At 34.9% G+C, this 22,835-nt stretch overlaps 1 protein-coding gene across 1 annotated transcript in view; it reads right to left on the bottom strand.

The window, feature by feature from the left end:
• Nucleotides 1-22,835, bottom strand: part of LOC103925093 (exostosin-like 2) — a 77,811-nt gene that overhangs the window by 4,383 nt on the left and 50,593 nt on the right. Inside the window, exons 8-16 of the mRNA XM_009333739.1 lie at nucleotides 22,448-22,510; nucleotides 19,131-19,218; nucleotides 17,029-17,259; nucleotides 14,510-14,648; nucleotides 11,580-11,736; nucleotides 9,073-9,188; nucleotides 8,450-8,497; nucleotides 6,688-6,816; nucleotides 5,400-5,731 (exon numbers count right to left, since the gene is read on the bottom strand). Of these exons, the coding sequence (XP_009332014.1) occupies nucleotides 5,400-5,731; nucleotides 6,688-6,816; nucleotides 8,450-8,497; nucleotides 9,073-9,188; nucleotides 11,580-11,736; nucleotides 14,510-14,648; nucleotides 17,029-17,259; nucleotides 19,131-19,218; nucleotides 22,448-22,510 (1,303 nt within the window). The remainder of the gene's footprint in view (nucleotides 1-5,399; nucleotides 5,732-6,687; nucleotides 6,817-8,449; nucleotides 8,498-9,072; nucleotides 9,189-11,579; nucleotides 11,737-14,509; nucleotides 14,649-17,028; nucleotides 17,260-19,130; nucleotides 19,219-22,447; nucleotides 22,511-22,835) is intronic.

Below are 22,835 nucleotides of genomic sequence, written 5' to 3'. Positions count from 1 at the left end.
CCAGCCAAAACCAGGACAGGCTAGAATGGCAAGTTGTCTATTCTATGAAAATCAAGCTTTTTTTCTAGTTCATCAGCATACAACAGCATAAACACGATAAAAAGGAAGTGGATTATAAGCTTACACTGATGAAGGACAAAAACCATTAGGGAAAATTATATGGCTGACAACAACAGGAAGTCATAGTCATGGTTATTTTTTGTTTGTTTTAAATGGAATGTGGAACAATAGTATTAATAAGTGTTTTTTTAAATGTTTCATTACAAAACAGAAAAAAAAAGAGTATTGAAAAACTTTCTCTTCCATACTGGGGAAAAAAAAATTATGTACTTGCAATGCATAAAAATGAAGTTCCCAACTTCCTCATTAATGAGATTAAAGAACATAAATTAGAACTGAAAATTTACTGTCCTAACCATCTTAAAATGCTCCTGCACCACTCGTGTTGATAGTTAACAAACTTAGAAAAAGAAGTAAGAGTGATAAGGTGATTTTCTAAAATAGAGTATACGATTATAGATGGTTAGCTTGATATCTAACTCGGGTAAGTGAGACTCTGCTAATAAAAAGAAGAGAAGGAATATAATTCATATCATTCAAGAGTTCTTTGATGAGATAAATGAATAAACATAACTACCAGTATATGGAATAGACTTCTGTCAGGTACATTATCTGATGTGCTCCAATTAGAAGAAAGTGCAACATAATACAAACACTTACTGCCACAAGACGAAGATTTGGCTGACAAGACTTTCAAGTAACTTCAGCATCTAAAGCAGTGAAGTGGAAATCATTACAGAATTCAGCCAGAACTGGTATTAAGGCTTGATGCTACTCCATATTTTGCTCATGAGCTTAAGACAACTGATGAATATCACCAAAAGCAAAATAGGTGGATGTCAGTGGTTGAAGTGGTAAGACAAAACAGATCTTCCTTGGTTGGTTAATTGGTCCCATTTAAGAAGAGGGGAGGGGAAAGAAAAAAAAAAGATGATGCTTTTATAGAGCCAAATGCAGAGTTCCACATAAAAAAAAAAAATCAGGGAATGCAGGACACTGGATTAAAATACAAGTCAGTATCTTGGATGGCAAGAACTCTTTTTTTTTTTCCTCCCCATGAACTCCCGATGCATTACAGTTAAAGAAGCTAACACAGGCTATGGATTTATAAGCAGGACAGCACCGAGTAGCAGCTTTCTGGACCTGAAAGATGAATGTAAGAGTGCTGCATCTACTTCTTGAAAAAGGATTTTCAAGAACTGTAAAGGATTTGAACACTTTCCAAAAGAATCTTTGAGCCAACTTAGCTTATCAAAAGACAATCAAGTTGAGAAAACTAGCATGAAATATCTTCATGACAAGAAAATAAGGTAATAAAGGACTGTAGCAGTGACATAATAAAGAGATACAGCAAGCTTCAGATTAAAAGTGAAATGGTTTTAAGCATGACTGTATTCAACCAGTGGGACCAATTATCAAGAAAATTACACTGTCTTCAAAATAAACCACCATCAAGATGGATCTGTATTAGCCAGTCAAAGGCTCACTACCAGACAGAAAGCATTCAGAGATTAAATGATCAAATAACCTACTCTTGTCTGAAGCACCATGACATCACAGTAATTGCACTCAATGCAGTCAATTGTGTGTAAAACGGCTAACATTTTAGTGCACTCCACTGTGATAGTGATAGATGCACAGAGCCATATGGTATATTTAGAAGCACATGCAACATTGAGGACATGTTTGAAAAACATCTTCCAAGCAGGAGAGCAGTTTAACCATTATTACATTGAAATAAGATTACAGGTGAGTCAGAAACTTGTTTTTTGCTACATAGACTTGAACGGCATGATTCTTCCTAAGAAATGCTGCTTCTCACATCACAATACATAAGATCCTTTTTCTCTCACCTCACTCTTCCAGAGAAGACTGGATATAGCATCTCATTTAAAGATCTGGCTATATTTGACTGCGTATAACCTCTGCTCCTAATCAGCAAATGATAAAAAGCCAAGAATTGTTCAAAAGTTACACCCTTACATCTTTCCGTGCATTACTAAGTCATTAAGATAGGTAGGAAGATTAAAAATGTTCTTGAAAGAGGAGAAATGTGCGTTCTAGAAAGTTATTTTTCTGCAAAAATGTTTCCCATTCAACCTAAAACTCCATACTATGCCTAACATATTTCATTTAAATCATTGTTTTAAGTCACTTAATAGTGACTTAAATAGTTTTATTGCAAGGGAACAACAATTGATTTCCCTCTTTACCAAGATGTGCATAGCTATAGTCCCTCTCTGATGTCGAGATGGCTGTTCACCTGTTGATTAATTGCTCTTTTCCTTAAATTAAGCAGTAATCAACATTCTGTGCTTTTCTCCCTTTTCCTAAGTATTTCAGTCACCCTTATCTAAGAAGGGTGTGCTACAATACTAGAAGAGACAGTTAACATCATAAACCCAGCCCCTCTCCCCACATATATTTGGGGAATTTTTGTGTCAATTCTATTACGTTGAACCTTGAGGGTTTATGAGATTAAATAGAAACGTAGTGCTAACCTAGAATTCTGTAAATATCTAGACATAAATGAGAAACAAAGTGTCAACCGTTACTTAATTTCTTAGCCTATGTTTATGGAACAAGCCCACTAACTTTGCTTTCGTTGTTAAAAATTATCTGTAGCATAAAGGTATAGCAACTACCTTTCCAAAAGAGACGACAGTTCTTAGTTTTTAAGATGTTTTATTTCCATTCAACCTTTTAAGCTGTTTGAGGAAATGTGCTGACTGTTTCTGTAATGGTTTATATTACCATTTGGTACTCTTGTAACTTTTGGCCTATTGTGAACAATGTCAGCTTATTTTCATGACTGAGCCACGTTGCAGTTATAAGGTGTTTCTTCCCCTTAGGGCTCTGCATGTAGGGTTACACGTTTATGCATAATATGCAGCTGTAACTAACATATGGAAAAAAACTCTAAGTTGCTGCTGGCAGCACATCATTTACAGAAGGTACAATAGAAAAGAATGGGAATGGGTTGACCTTCCAAAGAATTATTGTTCAAATACATTAAATATGAGACAATACTGAAGGTGAGAAATAAAAAAAAAAAAAAATCAGACACTTTACCATTTAGTTATTCAGATGAGTGATTGCTCTCTACCATTGTTGGTGTATTGACTTTGGTTCCAGTATAGTCAACTGGAGCCTCTGTCAGTGTTCCTGAGGACTGAACTTCTGTAAGCATGTTGGATAAAAGACTGGGAACACCTAAAAAGGCTGACTTTTCTGAACCATCAGAATTCATGAACAAATGAAAGACTCATGGATGTGTCTCAAATCAAACATCTTCAGTTTGCTATACAGCTTTTCACCTCTCACCTCACCTCTATGCCTGGAGGAATTAAACCAAATTAGTTACTTAAACTAAACAGTTCTCTTGTTCTAGAACTGGTTTCATCATAAGAAACCTGGGATGGTTTCCGTATCCAACATGAGAAAAATTTCAATTATATATAGTTTACCTCAATCCTGTGTAGCAGGTAAAAACACAGCCAAATTAACGAGGTAAAACAACTTCAAAAAACTGAAACGATGTGGTAATAGTAAAGAAGTCCCTTGCAAATAAATTACTGCTGATGTTTGAAGTAAAGTTTAAACTCAAATTTAAACTCAATGCAGAACACTCAGTGATCCTTAGATCAAGGAATACCTCCACCATCCCTGGAGGTATTTAAAAGACGTGTAGATGAGGCGCTTAGGGACATGGTTTAGTGGGCATGGTGGTGGTGGGTTGACAGTTGGACTCGATGATCTTAGAGGTCTCTTCCAACCTTAATGAGTCTATGATTCTATGAATATTAACATTCATTTCCAGATTAGTTGTAGTGGATAAGAAGCTAAATATACTTTCAAACAAGGAGTCTGAAAGCATCAAGTATTTTAGAGTTGCTTTAGGTCGAGCACATCCTAGCAGAGTAACTCTACTCCTTTTCCAGTGGAAGTATCCATTGAATATATGAGAATATAGAATCAAATTCCCTCAACTAACTTCATTTTCAGTGTACTTTGTATACTAGTTGGGTTTCAGTCACATATGCAATTTAATTCCACAATGGAACAATCAGAATTTATTTCCTACTGTCATCTATCCTCAGAAAGTGCAATTCATACTCCCAAACTATAAACATGTGGCTTCTGAACTGCACGTGGTGCCTCATGCTAGCTGTTAATGAGAGGGTAGATCCCCCACTTCTTCAGGAAAATGAGAACACAAGCCATGAATGATCTTTTTGGCTGACATCCTAGTTACATGGAATGCGTGTATTAGCTGTTTTGAGACAGGGGACTCACCACACAAAAACAGTGGCAGGTTTAACACTAAAACTTTCTTTATACTGAAACAATTTATCAGTGATAAGGAAGCAGAAGAGAAAGGTGTAATATTCTGAAGTTAATTTTATACGAAGGTAATTTTATTTCCAGCACCTAAAAGAATAAAAGTCTGGTGTCAGTACTACTGAACAGAGGCTGACAGGTTCCATTAATTGTAGGCAATCTATTCTATTAAAAACACTGCACTAATTTTATAATTAGTAGGATATCAAATCTTTGGAAACCAGATATTTTAAATTGTTTTTAGATTTATAGTAGTAAATATATTTATTTTTTCCCTAAAATAGCTGAAGTTATTTCTGATTTCATAACTGAAGTTTCTCTAGTCTCTCTTCTCTGCATTTTGTATAGAATCACTTTCAAGTTGCATTAATTTATACGTGCATCCTCTTTATACAGACTCTTTCACACAGAAAAAGGGCACAAAATAAGCCCAAGGCAGCAAAGTTGTTGAGGAATGAAAGCTAAAACGTTACGATCATCAGAAATATCTTGCTCTAAAATATCTTTTCACATTTGACGTTAGAAAAGGACTAGGTTTCAAGTCAAGTGGACTCATCTTTCAAATGAGCTCTATCTTTAAGAATGTTGTACCTTCCATTTAGCATGATACATACAAAGGCTTCTTTAAATTTGTTACTGCCTGAGGATTAAGATACATAATAAACTTATAAACTATGTTACGAATAATTTGAAATAAAAAATCTAAAGGGTAAGAAGGTCCATAAAAAAATATATCGGAAAAGGTGTTTAAGCTCAGGAGTGATTTATTTTCATGAACTCTCCACTCCATGATCTAGATGCTTGAAAGAGATGGAAAAAAAGTAGCTGAAATGATAATTACTTAAAAAGGTAACAGACAAAGGTGCTGTTCAGAAACATTAAAGGAAGTCAGAGAATTAGGCTGGGTTAAGACTTTTTTGCGACAGCTTTGCTCGCAGAAGCAAGGAAGGTAAGCATTGGTCAGATGCCTGAAAGTGCTGTTGTGACTATGAACTTACAGGAATTGATTGACTCTGGTATCGTGCTGGAGGAGTTGTAAGGCCCGTAAAGGAAGGTTGATGCGTACTCATCTGTCACGGCGCTGTGAAAACTGGTTTGGCTGCTGTTGTTGTTGTCACTACTGCTGTTTCTGTTGTATAAGTTGTTGTTCAGTTCATGGTTATTTCTGTGAGGCAGCTGCAAGCTGCCATTCAAGTGGCTGGAGATTTGGCTTACACAAAAACCTGTCCTAGAGGACGATGATGTCATTTTGCTCTCATCATCATCATCATCATCTGAAGCAGCATACAGGTTCCCTAGAGAACTGGCTAGTCTGGAGTTTATGGAAACACTGAATGGAAAACACATGCAGGGAAAAAAAAATACACACAAGTATGTACAGATATATAAAAAAAAAAAAACAGACAATTCAAGAAGACATTAGATGAATAACACAGGACATTCTGAAATAATTTGTTTGCACACAGGTTCATCTCCTAGCTCTCAAATAATGAAAACCAGAATTCTTTGTCAGGAGTTCCCAAACTTTGTTTATTCAAGCACTACCATGGCCAGCTTTCACCTCTGTCAAACCATATGCACATGCAGGAGATTGTGTTAAAAGGTTTAGGCAATGGCCGATCTACATTGAAGAACTTTGTGTACATGTAACAGTTTAAGAACTCCTCTTCTGTTTCTTGAAATCAGTAACGTGATACAAGTCTTCAAGTAACCAAGAAGTAATGTGATAAAATTTGAGAATAAAGAGATATTTCAGGACACCCTTTTTTTAATCTTCAAGTAAATATTTGTGCCCAGAAGTTATTAAAAATGCATCATTCTAAATTTCATGTAACATCCATAATTATTTAGTACAATAGTAATAATGGAATTAAATAGCAACAAATCAAGGGCTCATAAAAATCATATTAATTACCACTCAGTATTCTTCTGAGATTAATAGTATACAGAGTTGTGAGAATATTTGCAAAACTTCTATAAACTCAGGTGAGTTAAAAAACAAACAAACAAACAACAAACCAACCCTGATCAACATAATACTGTTTCTGACTTGATATAATCCCACCAAAACTCTCATACCAGTAGTATAGGTTTCGAATTTTGTTTGTTTTTTAAATCTGCAGGCAACTGAAGTTTGGGTAGTGGAACAGCAAGTCACTTCGTAAGTAAATCTAAGCTTTCTCACACCCAAGAACAGCAAGCACTTCATAGACTGCATATGTGCTGAAAACCATTGTAGTATACAGTAAGTATTTGTACCAAAATGAGAATAAGAAAAAAAAAAACCTTTTAAGGTTAGAGCCTGAGGATGTGGAAATTCTGCTTATTCTGTCTGCAGATGGTGAATTAACTGCCATCACTTTGGAGGTCTTCAGAGGAGACATGGATCCTTCTGTGCTACCTGAAGTATTCAGTCTAAAAGGAGTGGAGAGTTTTAGTGAGAAGCAAGATTTTCATAACTGAAATAGACATCTCAGAAACACATACAGTCTTTCAATACATAGACTGGTATTTTTAAAAGTGGGAATTCTGAAGTCTGAGTACCAAGAACTCAACAGCAAAAACTCAACAGTTTGCCTGTTTTCAAATATCTTTTCAAAAAGCTTTTCAAATATCCCACTCCCAAGTTTTTCCCCTGCTGTACCATATTATACAGTTGTAGGTTACTTTTCACCTTGATAATTTGTGAAGTGTCCATTTTGTATCAAATTTATTGTAAGTTTGATTATAAATTGTAACTATTGTAAAATTTGAGAAAGAATACTTTCTGTGCTTATAAAGCAAGTAGCTTTCATGAGAACATCATCACTTCCAAATGACAGCAAAAACATATTTACAAAGTTGCACAGAACGTACAGCTCTTTCTAAGGTAGGACTCTTAATGATCAAATTCTTCATAGTTTGATAATGAGCTGTAAGTACGGTACACAGGACTACTCAAAAATGTTAGCATTATAGGTGTCCATATTAATTTATTAAAAACTAATAAACGAATAGCCTCACAGGAGTATGACATTCTGTCCATCCTTAGACCAGGGGATATTATCGCGATCAGCTCTTAAAGGATCATAGACCTTGGGTACAAGCTCCAAGCACAGAAGGAATGACATTGAGCAGAAATAGCTTTGATTCCACACCAAGAAAGGGTAAACAGACATCTCCAAGGTCAGACAGCTGGAGTAATCCATCTCAAAAAATCCAGGTTGTCACAAAACTGAAGATAATGTGTTCTTTTCAATATCATGCTTTATAATGACAGCTATTTTGTCTTACATGTTGTATGTTAGATGCAACGGGGTGAAGGATGCAATCATTACAAAAACAAAAGACTCAATTCTGCCATTCCTATAACTCTTAAAATTAGGTCAATTTTCTCTTTACATTTCATTTTCTTTTTGGGGGGCAGTGTCAGTACCGATTTGAGATTAGTACAGGTCATAAATGAAATAAACATTTAGAAAATGAGAAGAATATTGGCTTTATTGGCTCCACAGAAAGTTCTGAACAAAGCATGTAGTAAAGTGTACAGTGAGGGCCCCGTATTAAAATATGAAAAGGTACTAAAACTCAGTATTTATCTGGTACATCTTCTAAAAAAAAAAGTACTGATTGTATCCACTAAGCAATACCTTTAGTTCACCTACTAAAACACACAGGACAAAAATTGTGAAACACACAGGCGATACATAGCCAATTTAGGCTTTTGAGACAAGTATTTAATTTTACAGAGATAAAGTGGTTATGAGTTAACTAGTCATCCTTCATTGCATAACAGCATAGATATTAGAAAATGTGACTGAGGAAATTACTTGTATGTGCTAATTATTTATTAAGAAGAATTCAAGGTATCCCTGAAGTAGAGCTGTACCCCTCTGTCCATTAGATTTATTTCCCCCCCCTATTTGCAGGTGTTTAGAAAAGTTTGTTACCTGCCACTTCTCAGAATTCTGAAATTGCTAATCAATAGATGTGATAAGTATAATTCAAAACACTGAAAATTTATGACCTGAGTGGTATACATTTAGAACTATAATTTTAAAGTTAATACCTGAAAGGTTGTGATATTGACCTGGTGTGCAGTTTCATGTCTTGCAGCCTAAAGAAACCAAAGCAGCAATCTTTATCAAAGGATAAAAAGCCTTTCCCCTCCCGCAAAGCACACTTGCATGTCTCATACTCGCTTTAAAGTACAAGACTAACAAGAGTTAAGAATTATTGACAATCATTATTTTAGTTTACAGTTAAACAACAGGTACTTCAGGTTTATTTTCAAACTTCACATTTTTACTGGTTCTGAAAAACTTGAAATTTATATAAGGAGTATAGAAAAGTAATTATAGAAAGAGAACTAAGTTCACTGAAGAATATTTTGAGACATAAGTTTTAGAATGCTAGATATAAATTTGAAGGTTTTGAAATATTTTTTTACTTTGTCTTTTACTGCTACATAGTAAGTAGGTATCCTGAACAGGGAGACAGAGGAAAGAAAAAAAAAAAAAGAAATTAATAAACCAAATCTGCAGTTAATAGATATGTAGCTAGAGAAATTTCCACCACAGAAGGTGGTACAACTAGTAGCACTGCCTTAAACAAGGCCATGTACTTGCCATAAAGATCTGATAGCATAGACTGAATTTAAAATTGCAAATTACCTCAAAATTAATTAATTACCTCAGAGCTCCAGTTGTAGCAGAACATGTCCGTCTCTGACTTTTTAAGGCATTAAGCTTATCTCCCTGTGTCATGCCATTCTGAGTTTCCACACCTGCTTTGTCTTCAAAATCATTCTGGGAAACACAAAGTATGCAAGCAAGGAAATATATCAAATCCTTAGAGGTAGTGTAGTTTCAAAGTATTGAACATCTCCTTTGCAAAGACTATAACTTAAAAGGCTGATCTACAATCTTCTGCATACATGGGGCACTACTCTGTCTTTGCATAGTTCCACTAAATTACACGTGTCACTGTACAAACGCACATTCACAGAGGCTTTTTGCAGAATCTGACCTCAAAGTCAGTTCAGGATGCTTGAGTCTAACGCCAGTATTTATTTACTTCAAAGAAGTCTGTTTTTATAGAACTTCAACTCCTTCCTCCATAACTATTTCTAAAGTTATCATCAAGGTGGAAGGGAAGCAGTAACACACAATGTTGTGATACACACAAGATGAGGAACAAATTTAGATAAAGTCATGTGTCCTGCAAGAGGAGCTAAAAATCCACTTTCCTAAATTGCTAAATTAAAAAAAGTTCTCATGACCTCTAGAAAAATACAGTTTTGAAAAAAATTCCCTACGAGAACTTAATAAGGAATATAGAATGAACAGATTTCGGAGTTTTATCCTACTTCTTCTAGCTTTAGAAAATATTATAAACCCTAAGAAATATTAAAAGGTATGCCCACACTGTTTAAATGCCTATTTATAATTTCTGACTGATCTCAAAATACTTTTCTAAGACCCAAGTATTAAGTACAGTATCTTAAGTAGCAGAGAAATACAAAAGTTACACAAAGCAAGAGAACTGCGATTTTTTTTTTTAATTGCCAAATGAAAAAAAGTGTACCAATTATGCTTCATTTGACCTCAGATCAAGTATTTGTAATACTGCAGTTCCTACTGTGCCTAAATGACCTCACTGCTCTGCATAAAACAGAACAATAGTTTCCAAGATTAATAGTTAACCAAGAACAATAGTTAACCAACAGGAAAGACTGACAGAAGTAGTAATACAATAGAAGTTAATCAGATGATGTCATGGTCCAAGTGTTGCATTAATTATAGGAAAATATAAATATTTTAGCTAGATTTCATTGAAGATTATATGCTAGGCCATTGTTATCTATCATTCAGCCTCAACGCTGATAAATTTTGTTTCACTGTCTTTACCTGCCCAACAGTTATTGCATGTAGCTGTTCTGTCCTCTGAGTCTTAGACCTTATGCATTTTTGGGACTGGGAACATTACTTCGTTTTGAGCTTCTAGAGAGCCTCGTATAATGAGGTCTTGAAATATAATCAAATATCCAAAAGAGATAAATGTTTTGAAAACTGAATGTTAAACAGCTTTAATATGACATCTGTAAAAAACTGAAATATACATATTACAGAGAGGGTTACAGTAGAAGAAAGCAGCACTGTGAATTTATATTGTGAATCTGTATGTAAGCTGCTACACAGAGTACAGGTAGTTGAATTACCCGCAAGTAAGTTGCCTTAAATACTGGAAGCAGTAAAGTTGTTGTAGTAGCTCAGATTCAAAAACGTTACTTTTACCCGTGTGGCTATGTGCCAGCTGTTTTCATTAGGCACACAAGACCACCTCTACAGCGTTATTGTCTCCAGTTAGTAATCTAGATATTTAACTTTACATATTCCAAGCCACAAACTGAACTTCCAAAAGGGAAATAGTACCTTTACAGAAATGCACTCAAGGTGCTCTTCCAGAATATGACAGATCACATGACAGATGGTTATTTTAATTTATACTAATAACTACCTGAAGAAGGTGCCCGCTACATCCCTGGTCTTTTACATCAAGTAAAGGATTCCGTCAGCAACGTAAAAGCTCTTTAGTTATTACAGAGCTAAGACAGGATTAATCAAATGTATAGTTCCTCTAAACTGCTTCTCACAGATACTGCAAGAAACTACACTTTAAGATTTTTACTAGCCCAGAAGCAGAAGTATGTTCACTTTAGTTCACACTTCAATGCCTATGCTTCCAATAAATAATTGTAAGATCCTTAACCTAAATGTACCCATCACATCAGTAATCCATAACACTGTGATAAAGACATGGACATCTATACACTCATGCATTATTACCTAGAAACTTGGAATAAATAGATTTCCAGGAGGAAAACTGATTATTTTTTTCCTCTGTTCTCCAGTAAGCAACTGAAAATCCTGAAAGAATGACTTTAAATAATGCAAACCTTTTGAAGCTTGCAAAGTGACCTATAACAATTTTAAATATAACCTAAACTTTTTTCTTTTTTTTTTTTTTAAGTGGAGATTTGTTCTGATTATGACCTATTAAAAAAAAGTTTAGCTGTGAAAAAGCAATCTAGTACTAATACAAGCCTAAAAAAAAAAATCTAAAAATTATCTATAGCTAGTTAGTAAAAGATCAGCTCCATCTCTGCTTGTTTGAAAATTTTTCCTACGAACTCTTACCTCCCTGTATTGATCCAAGTCTTGTACTTTATTCAAGCTGTCACTGATTGAAATGTCATTCAAGCCACAAAGAACTCTGTTAATGTTTCCATCAGCTACTCGTTGTTTCTGCTTTGATCGGATGAGATCTCCCTCCAGCCATAACATTGCTTGCTTCCTTTAGGATACAAAACCAAATCAATTCATATCAACAAATTTGCATACACATAAAAACCAATATGAAAACATGCTACTCTTACAGATTGCCAACATTTGAATCTTCTGTACATCTTCATCTGGAAAAAAAAAAATCAAATGTCTATCACACACAAAAAAAAGGAAATAATAATTTTGAATGGTTAAAAACAATGAAAACCCGCACCCCCCATCACCAAACAAGTCTGTAGCCATCACAGAAATATTACAGGTACTAAAACTTCATTTTACAAAATCCTACTGGGAAAAGATTAACTAAACAGGAATTTGCAATGGTATTTTAAAGGCTTTTAAAACACAACTTAAAAATTCTTATAAAATAATGCTTTTATATATGTAATGTGTAGAATAAATGATGATACAGCACCTTCCAACTTCTTATTAGCATGAGTTTTGTGTATACAGATATTGTGCAGTAAAACTACAGCTGACCTGCACAGTGGAAGTGGTCATAGTCGTGTAAAGTTGAACAGGACTCTAGTTTCAATTTTCAGAAAATGAAAGATTATATCCTTCAGACAGGTAGTAAAGAATTTAATAATTTAATTGCTACAACGTGCATGGGCTAAGCAGGCTTTTGTTGATGAGACTGCATTATTCCTTGATAAGGAAGTTTGCTGGGTAGGTACCTGTCATGCTAGTTGCATCCAAGAACTGAGACCCTATTACGTATTATTGTAACAAAACTAAATTACTATACTGACCAGAGAAACAATGAATGAGGAATTAAATCAGAATATACTTTCACTGGAAACTTTTCTTTGTTTGAAAACAAAATATCACGGCAAAGCTTAAGAGCCAAGTAGTCTGAGCCAACTGCCTAAACTTGCTCAATAATAAATGGGAAAGGTAAGCACTTCCAGAAAAAATTCACTATGTCCCAACAAAATATCGAGAAGGGAGAAGAAGGGGGTGGGGGGAAAGGGAACGCCACTTATCCCACCTAACAAAAGTAACCTAGAAAACATGCTTGAATTTAAATACCTTTGAAATCTTTCAAGATTAATTGTAACAGTACACTTGTAACAAACTGATTTGATACTTACTTGGGTGGGAGGGTCTCTACAAAAGAACTACTCAAACCTCCCTTAATAAACCTCAAAGTACCTACGAGATGAAGCTTTGACATCTATGAAGGTTGGGAGACCAAAGTTGCAAGATTTTACCTTCTTGTCAGATGCAACTTTGCAGCCCTGAAGGCAAGATATTTTATATTAGAATGATGCAACTGATGTTAGCTCCTTCTTTCTCAATCCCGTTGTGACACTACTGGTGACGTTGCTTGAATTTTGACCGATTGTCAGAACAGGTATCTATTGCCACTAGGACGATAGAAAATTCTTACTGAACAGTACTACAGCTCTTAGCTATGAATAATGTAGTTATGAATGAAAAAATTCTGAAGGATCTTTGCCTATCTATAAAATCAAACCAAGTATTTATACGCCACTGCAGAAAAGACATGGGCCCTGTTTTTCCTGTCTTTCAAGTAAATAGCACTTACTAATCACACTACTTACTACCTTCCCCTCTCAATTTTGCTCTATTGTGGAAGTTGTTTTTACGAGTGCATCATCCAAGCATCAGCACGGTGTGGAGAAGTTTAATCTGCCTTCAGTGAGCACTTGTGGTTTGTGAAAGTTTGTGATTCACAGTATTTTGAATAATGGTGGGCCACCTCTCAAATAAAGGAGTGCCCATTCAGTTGCACTGGAAAATAAATAGGAACCCTCATTCATGCTCGATTTCTCTTATGAATTACAGTAATACTCCTTCTTTCTCTCTAATATCCTCTGGATTTTAAGATGCAAGGTCAGTGCATGTTTTACTGTATTTACACAGTATCTAGCAGAGCTGTTGCATTCTCTTTTTTCCAAAAAGAGACAAATTTGTGGTGGATTTTCTCACAATGTTTTTTCTCATAACAGTGAAAATGCCTCCAACTAAATAGCATCATGTTATCAACTCAAAAATATCAGCATAACTACTGTAATAGTAAATGCACAATGTAGAAACCAGTATGAAATTAGACTTAATGTCTACGTCACTGAAGCCAGTGCAATTTTGTCATTTGTTTCCAGTCAGGATCAAACCTTGAATCACCCATTCAAATTACCTGTACATGAAGTGTTCTCAACCTGAAGTATACAGTCAATTTTGAGAAGGAGCTATATTAAAACCGTATGTTTATTTTGCTAATGACTATTAGCTCCAAATCAGAAACGCTTCATAGGTTATGCTAGGAATCTGACAGAGATCATAAGCTGTCCACCACGTACTTATTTCATCTTTAGTTACAAGAAAGAAAAAAACATATCAGTTATACTATTGTAAGATTCACTTTAAGTGTCATCATAGGCTATATATAAAGTATATAAAGTCTATCCTTTCTATGCTAATATTTTAATAAGTCTTTACTGTTGATTTAAGCTTTTGTCCACATGCGGACTTTACATTTCCAACACATTTGTCCTTAACCCCTAAATCCCCCAGAACACAAACATGCAGAGTCTTGAGACCTTCTGCCCCTTAAGGTGATAAAATCCACAGCACTCCAGAGAAGACGATTGCTACTGAGTAAGTTTGATTTCAATCCAATTAACTAACCTTAAATATATTGCAACAGGCAGTAATATACGACGTCAGTAGACACAAAGTAGATCCTATAAATAGTGCAAGATGGATAAGGATGTAGAGAAGCAGTTGATTCTTAGTAGCAAAGAAGGTATACGTACTCTTCCAAGAAGTGTTGCTGGGGTCCTATAATAGAGCCTGGTCGACATATTCTTATCCAAGCAATGGCTTCAGCATGTGTGAACTTGTGGTGTTTCATTATGTAACAGGCAATCAGTGTTCCTGTTCTCCCCAGGCCAGCTACAGAAACACAAATTTCAACATTCACATACGAAGTCATGAGCACTTCCGAATTATCAAATTGAAGTATGGGATATGAGAAGACTTCTTTGCAATGTTATTCACCAACTTAATATTTGAAGAAAGAATTTCTGATTCAGTATCCCGTTTATCACATAACCGGATTTCAATGCTGTAGATAGAAGAACAAATATATACTCATAAAAAGTTAACCGCATTTAAGAACTCATTTAACAGTGATCACTCTTGGCACTTGCACCATTCTACTTCAAACTTTTTTTTGTTTAAAAAAAGGCTGATATTTTAAAAAAAGCCATGACCAAGCTGGATACAAACTTCGTATTTATAAAACCAGTAAAAACCAAAATCAAAGTACCTTTGAGAGGCCAACACACATATTTTACAAATCAAAGTTCAAACACATGCAAATACAACACAACAGGTTGCAGCATGTGTCCTCTCCGCCAGTGGCTTTTTCTTTTTGAATCAGTTTTGTTGTGAAACCAACCTATAAAACTATTCACTGCTATCTGTATAAACAGCAATGAATGTTGACCAGCATATAATTTTATATATCAATCGCTTAAAATAATTTAACCCACGGCCCTCCAAATCACAAACTAATCCTGGTTTTAAGAGGATTAGGAAAATAGAGAGACAGGAAAATTAGCTTTTACTATCAGACAAATCTCTAACTACAGAGTAAGTCTTCATCTTTTCTTAGCCCTGTGTCTTATCTACTAGTAAAGCGTCTCCCCATTTAAACCTTATTTTCCCGCAAATACACTATTTGCAATTTACAGTCTCATGGTGGCCAGCTATTGTTTATGCACCGACAACTATCTAAATGGAAACTCTCTAAGCAGCCAGACATCCTTGCTGACAATTCTATACACAACTACCAGCTCTTTACATTTAACCAATAACTAAATCTTGCTGTGACTTTTTGGAAAGTTAAGATGATTCAGGCAAAAGGATGAAGGTAAAAAGTTCACAAATAGTGAGATTCCTTGACTGTATACTGGAAGACTAGCTCTGAAGAATCATTTAAAAAGGGGAAGTATTGTTAGAGAGAAAGAGAGATGGGCTTGGGTTTTTGTTTTGGTTTTGTTTTGTTTGGGTTTTTTTTAAATGCAAAAGGAATGCAACATGCAAATAGATAACCAAGAGCCGTACTATACTAAACATCTGAATAAGGAAATGGTCTTTAAAAATTGCAGGTAGCATCTACCAACTGCACATATCACTAAGACTTCAGTTCTTTTCCCTAAGTTCCTGCTAATGTACAAACTTTCTATAGCAACCCTTTTCATTAAACCATTCTGTAACTTCTGGGACAAGCAATTTCTAGTGTGGAAGCTGTGCTTGGAATACTTCTGCAATTAAGAGCACAAGAAAACTACAGACAATACATTAACTCTGACTTAACTGTTGTTTTAACTTTGTATAGGCTTATTTAGAAGGGTGTAAAAAACCTAGAAAGAATGAGATTGTTGGTTTGCTTATTAAATGGTCAGATGACAGACCAAAAATACTTCAGTTTAGCAAGTGCATATCTAAGTCACTAGAAAAGTACATTGTATTCCTTCAGCAACTAAGCCTGGAGAATAACAATCTACTCCTGCTAATCAATAATTTATACTCTCATTTATTCAATTAGCAGATGTGCAGCTTATTAATGCCAGAATTTCTGGGTTCTAGCCACAGTAACAACTTGTTAGCAAATAAACTTATTTATCTTTGATATGCATGTTTATTGTTCATGGAAAAATTATGAATGAATAGCACTATTCTTGTTTCAGATCAGCAAGACATTCGTCTCCACAATGTCCTTACACAACTCTAAACATAAATCAAGCCGAACCCTTCAAAGCCTTTGTTAATCGTTCTTGACTAAGCATGTTTTGTGTATTTTCTGGCTGATTTGCTGAAATAGGCTGGTTTGAAATGCTGGCATCACAATAACTTGCATTAACTTGAAACATGGAAGTCATGCTCCACAGAAAAATGTTTAACAGTCCAAAAGCACAAAGAAAACCTTTCAGTCTTTTGCATTTCCTAGCCAATTATCTTAATGCTGTGAAAGCATAATGCAAAAGAAATCTCCATCAACTAAAACTCAGCCTTCAAGTGATATTAAGAAAAAAAAGAACAATGAACAACAGATTGTCAGTTACTGTAAGTAGTAGCGTAGGATGAAAGAACTTAATATGCACATGAGAATAACAAATATTTGTCTCATATTTAGTCAAGTATCATAAAGCAATATTACTTTCACAACCAGAAGGTGTTATTTTTTAAATGTTTTATTTCTGGAATAAACTCGATGGATTTATATTTATTTTGAACTTCAGTCTGAGACATAAGTAAGTGCACATACCTTTACAATGTACAGCAATAGCACCGTCAGCATTTTCACAGATGTTCAGGAACCTCTGAACTATACTGTCGCTTGGTGTGCTTCCATCTATGAAGAACAGGTCATAATGCTCAAAACCAGCATCGGTAAAGCGTTTTGCCTCATAAATTTTTTTGTTTAGTCTTATGACTGATGTGACATTATGTTTCTTGAAATAAGGAAAGTAGGCTTCAGGTGCATGAAGAGGATAACCTATAAAAAAATAAAGCAACAAACATTTAATGTCATAGATGAAGTTCAAAGTCCTACTAATCAAAATTGCCCCCAAAACCTTTTTTGAATGATAAACATGCTAATACTGAAAATGCTTTAATATTTTATTCAGAATAAACATGTTAAGTGATATAAAAAAATTGTCCACAAAATGCTCATGAAGACCCCTATAATTAAAAAAAGGATCAGGAAAAAAAAAATTAAAGCACAGTATATGTGAAACACCGTACTGTCTCCTGTTTAGCCCATTCCTCTCTACAAGTAGGGTTTTATACATAAAGCTAGGCACATATATGATTTCAGCATTTCAGAACAGCTGCTTATCTATAGTCAAGCTGCAGATCAAAGAATAAGAACATGCTTTAAGAGGAAACACTGTGTTTATGAGGAAAATAGATTGGTGATCTATGCTATGGACAAGAGGAACAGTCAAAGGATAAACTGTAGTACCAGAAATACTCTTGCTCCACTGTGAAGTAAAAAACCTTTAGTGCCTTGGTTCAGTTGAGACACAAAAGGATCCTCTAAATGATGATGGGGGGGCAGGGAGGGAGGTCAAAGACCAAGCACACCACAATTGTTTAGGACACTTTCACCAAACAGATGTTCTCTGTCGACGAGGGTGTGAGGGACTGTGTGCACATGCACACGTCTATAGGATGTACATATGTAAAATGTAGATTATTCTTGTCCATTCACAATTAAGTCTTATAAACAAAACACAGGAACAACATAGCTACCACAAAAATCAGAAGGGCTGTCATTGACTAAAATCACTGGTTTATCTCCAGAATTTTTATTCCCATTCAAATAAAATCCAAAAGCTTCTTCACAAAACAGGGTCATTTCTACAAGTCATACATGCGTTTGTAAATGCAGTTAGAGTCACAACATAATGAGAAAAATGTAGCTTTGTAATGTGTACTTACACTCACCTGGGTTTATTTGTAGCCTCATAACTGGATTTTAAGCATTAGTGTTAATTTAGTAATTTTCAGTTATATACATGTTAAAAATAAAACACAGGTTTTCCAAATCCCATGGAACAATTTAAGTAATTTTTGAAAAAATTCTGCAAGAAGGGACTGTAACAGTGACTGGGGAAGAAACCCAACCCAACCTAAGTATTTTCTCCCTGGGTTTTGTTTAAATCTTCAGTGGACACTATGCAATTAGCAGCATTCCAGTCATAAAGGAAACATAAGAGAGCAGAAGTGAAGAAGAGAGTGTTAAAAAAAAAAAAGGTAGATATTCAGAAAACATGCTCACATAAACAAAGTGACAAGGCACAAAGAATAAGGTGAAATTCAGCAAAAATCTGATTGTAGTTTTTAAATGACTGATTTTCCTTTTAGCTGGATCGAATCTCTACTTTCCCTCTGTCGGTCACGTTTCTCTTTTTTATTCCATTAGGATCACATAGGTTCTTCCCATTACCCCAAGAATCTTCAGCAGTAAAGGCAAGCTGCTTCTTAAAGTCTTTCCTGGCCTTTGTTACAAAACTCTTAATACAGTCTCCTTTGCTTTCTGCAACTGATCTTTACTTCTGCATACTTATCGTATCAGGCGTCAGGTTCCAGGAGAAATGTAAGGGCCCTGAATTTCTCAGGTACTTTGCCACTGAATGAAAGTCACTGACTGTTAGAAGAATTAGAATTCTTCTAGCAAAGAAGAATTCCAAAACCTTTGGAATTAAGTTCTATGATCGTATATAAAATGTTGGCTGTATGATTATTTTTGAAGATGAAAATTAATCTATAAACCTCTGTTATCTTTGGCTCATTTGCTGTTACTGTTTAACATGTTGGAAAAAATAAGATCATAGAATAGCATTAAAATATACACCATACCATTTTCAAGTTTGCTTTTTGGATGTGGTCCACTAAATGCCAAAAATTTTCCTGGAACAATCCAGTTGAAGTCACCATTTTCCACTCGCTATAAAGATTTCAAAAGAGAAAGAGAAAAATATTTTATATCTGTACATGCAAGGTTAAAAAAATTACTCAAGATTTTATTTTGCTTTTTACTATGTTCTTGCCGCATTAAAACAAAACACTTCAAATGTAATTAGCTAGCTATATGGCACAAACTAACTAACCGTAAGCTGCTTCTCAGAGACCTCTTAATGAAATGAAAAGCAAAAATATTTTGCTGAAGTTTTCCAATAAAAGCAGAAAGATCCTATACCTAAGATATTTCTCCCTTAGAGGGTTCAGCGTTTTAAGACACCTACTTATAACAACAATAACAAACACCAACATTCTTGTATGTTTTAATCAAAGAATATGGAAAAATGCTTCCCTGTAAGGCACTGGCTAAAAAACCCAATTCACAGAAAACAAATTAAAAACCAATTAGCCTTCAAAAACAATTATCTTTTCCCTGTAGAAACTGAAATTTACATATTGGCATAAGCTCTGATGAGCCAGTAATCACAGAAGCAAAGTATAAATCAAATAAAAAGACTAAATTAAAAAAAACTTTCAAACTGCGACTTTTGCATTTCTTGCTGATTTTTAAATGAAAACTTCAGAAAGGCTCTGCAAATTCTGTCAGTGCCAAAACTGGAAGCTTCTTTGGAAATACGTAACTGAAGTTCAAAACGGCCTTTTTTTTTTTAATTGAAGAGTGGTCATTCCTCATTTGGCAATGCAGTTATTCTCAGCATGAATTTTAAGGACATTGCACTCAGTTCAACTTGCATTATTAAGCTTGGGTTTTTAGCTCTCAGCAAACCAAAACATCCTAATGAGCGAAAGACTCTGATAATGGACGTTACTTAATCAATTCACCGTTTGCTTAGCTAAGCCCATTAGGCTTGCTCCAAATGTCCTCACACAGCGAAAACTCCTGAAGTTAACAAGGTTGCATAAGGACCAGGGAACCGATCTTACTGCTGAGCCAGGACCCCTCGCCCCCCCAGATTTCTATCACAGACTGCAACCGCAACACTGTAGCACCTCTACCCCCTTTAAGGAAGAAGTCCTGTTCAATAAGTTAAAAGTATTTTTATATTTGTATTACCACTTTCATTTGTGAATTAAATAGTTGTTTATAGTTACATAGGTTATTGTGAATAATTTAAATTTTAACCAATCTGAACTACAGATATATATGTGTGTGTATACTCAACACTACATGCAAACAACATTATTATTAAAAGAAAAAGAGAACTTGAGTATTTTACATCTAGTCCAACAAAAGGGGAATTAGCTGCCTTGATAATGTCGTAAGATGAAATAACTATAAACGTGAAATAGAATTTCCTTTAGCCTGCTCCCTTTAAGTCTTATGCAACTTCTCTCCACGTAACTACACATTTGAAGACGTAACATATCAAAAACTTGGAACATTTGAAGTTTTAGAAATATAGCACAAGACACATCTAAACACGCAAAGCTGACCACGATGCGTAAAGTAATAGAGGACATACTAAAAAATGGACAAAAAATTAAAGATGATTCCAAGATCTTGCTTCTTAAACTCAGACAGCGGACAGCATACTTTAAACATCATTTACACATACATACTTTTCACAAACTAAAATAATGTTAAGCATTAAACAAGATAATGGAATAGCTTTAATCAATTATTTTAATACTTTTTTTCAGGCAGATTAACGCCTACTATATACACAGATTCCTAAGAATTCCCAACCATCATTTGTTTTTAGAACAAACATTTTCCTTTTGTACATAAAGTAAGCAAAAAAGTAGCAATTTCATACTTCAAATTTTAGTTACAGTTCATTTAATTTCGGTAATTCAGCAAAGGCTATACCAATTTTTCAATCTAATCATTACGGAACATTACAGTACAGAAATCCTTCTACAAATGCTTTTGTAAGTTTTGTGCATAGCTATATGTTATAGTGTGCCTATTGCAGCCAACATCTACTGTATAGATTTGTGTTGTAAATTAAGTTTTTCCACTATTTACTCCTCTCCTGACTTCACCCTCTTTCCTGAACATTTATGAAGCATTTCCTATAGCTGTATGTATTTCAGATATGTACTGAGTCACCCGTATCTTCTTGTTTGTAAAACAAAATAGTTATTTATCAAATGCTGCAGACATTTAAGAAAAGCAATTATCCCTAAAACTTGTTTGATATTAGAAATATTCAGCTTAAGAGAATACATTTTAAAATGGACATTTTCAGATTAAGCAAATTTATTCTCATTATTTCCAAGTTTTCTGAAAATCGTAATAGAGGGGCTGGGGGGAAGAATATTGGCTACAACAAAGGAACACAACTCTAAAAAGAGAGTTTAATATATATTCAAATGTTTAGTACACCTCTAGTTCATAAATCTTTCTCCTTAACCAATGCAACTGCAGGAACTTCAGGGAGTTCCAAAGACAAGGTCCTATACAACTACATGGTTGTCATGGACTTCAGCAAAGACCCTTTCCCTTCCTTTGAGCGTGGGGAAACGGTAGACAAAGATCATGCAGCTATTCTGGACCAGATGTCTATACACCACCTGTGCCTGCAATTTCCTCTGTATGCACCCCAGTTCACAGGTGCAGCATGGGCATCTTTCAAAGGTTCTCTGCAGCAATATAGCTGGAGGTAACTGTCTACTACTAGCAGATAAAGGTGTGTATGTTACAGAGCGAAGTCCTAGAAACATCTAAAGTCATCCAGAGTATCTATTCTTAAGTTGTAAGAAGGCTGGAAGAACAATGAATGACATCTGTTAGCTCTCTGGGACTTCATTAGGGAAATATTTTGGATGTATTTTCATTACTGGAATCCCCACATAATGCATTCTTACTGAAAAAGCTCAAAATGCGCTTAATCTATGTGACTATAAAAAATTTATCATATATTTGAGACTAATAGGATCTTAAGAAGCAGCTCAACAAGTGTTGAAAGAAAACAGAGATTCTGTGGGTCAGCTGACAGACCTTGGATCGTAGCCAGAAAGGCTACGAGAAAACAGCAGACTTTCATGATGCACTGAAATGGCAAGGTTTTTCATCCTGCATGTTTTCCACATACAGCGTACAGGTTTGGATGTACATACCTTACATATGAACACTGGGTTTTACTTGAATTAAAATGTGCTTCCAGTATGTTTTAAGTTGTGGGATACTGTATATTCTAACTTATTTTAGGTAAACCAACCACATTCAACTCATTATTAAATGTACAAACCTCATAGTGTTCATATTCATCCACATCAAATGTCTTAAAGTCAAAAAATCCATGCTGCAAGGCCTAAAAGGCAACAAGGGGTCAGTTTATTCTGAAATATGATATATAATCTCATTTTATAATACTGTTTTTGAGAATCAAAACTAAATCACTAAATGTTTGTGCTTTTGGCTTATTGAAGCCTCTATGTTAAGACAACATTACATTTTGCACAGATTAACAACACAGACAACAAAAACTCCAACAGTATCACTAAAGCATGTCAGGCTCATTATTTCCCCTTCAAAGACATCACGATGGGACATAAGGTTGTTGCATATCACTTAAATCGTAAAATTGATTCTCCCCACCCCACTATGTACGTTTTTTTCTGTAAGGCAGATGACAA

Source organism: Pygoscelis adeliae, unplaced genomic scaffold (genome assembly GCF_000699105.1).
Source record: "Pygoscelis adeliae isolate BGI_AS28 unplaced genomic scaffold, ASM69910v1 Scaffold10, whole genome shotgun sequence".
In the NCBI taxonomy this organism is placed as follows: domain Eukaryota; kingdom Metazoa; phylum Chordata; class Aves; order Sphenisciformes; family Spheniscidae; genus Pygoscelis; species Pygoscelis adeliae.
Note: the sequence above shows the minus strand (reverse complement) of the source record. Positions and strands in the feature narration are given on the sequence as shown.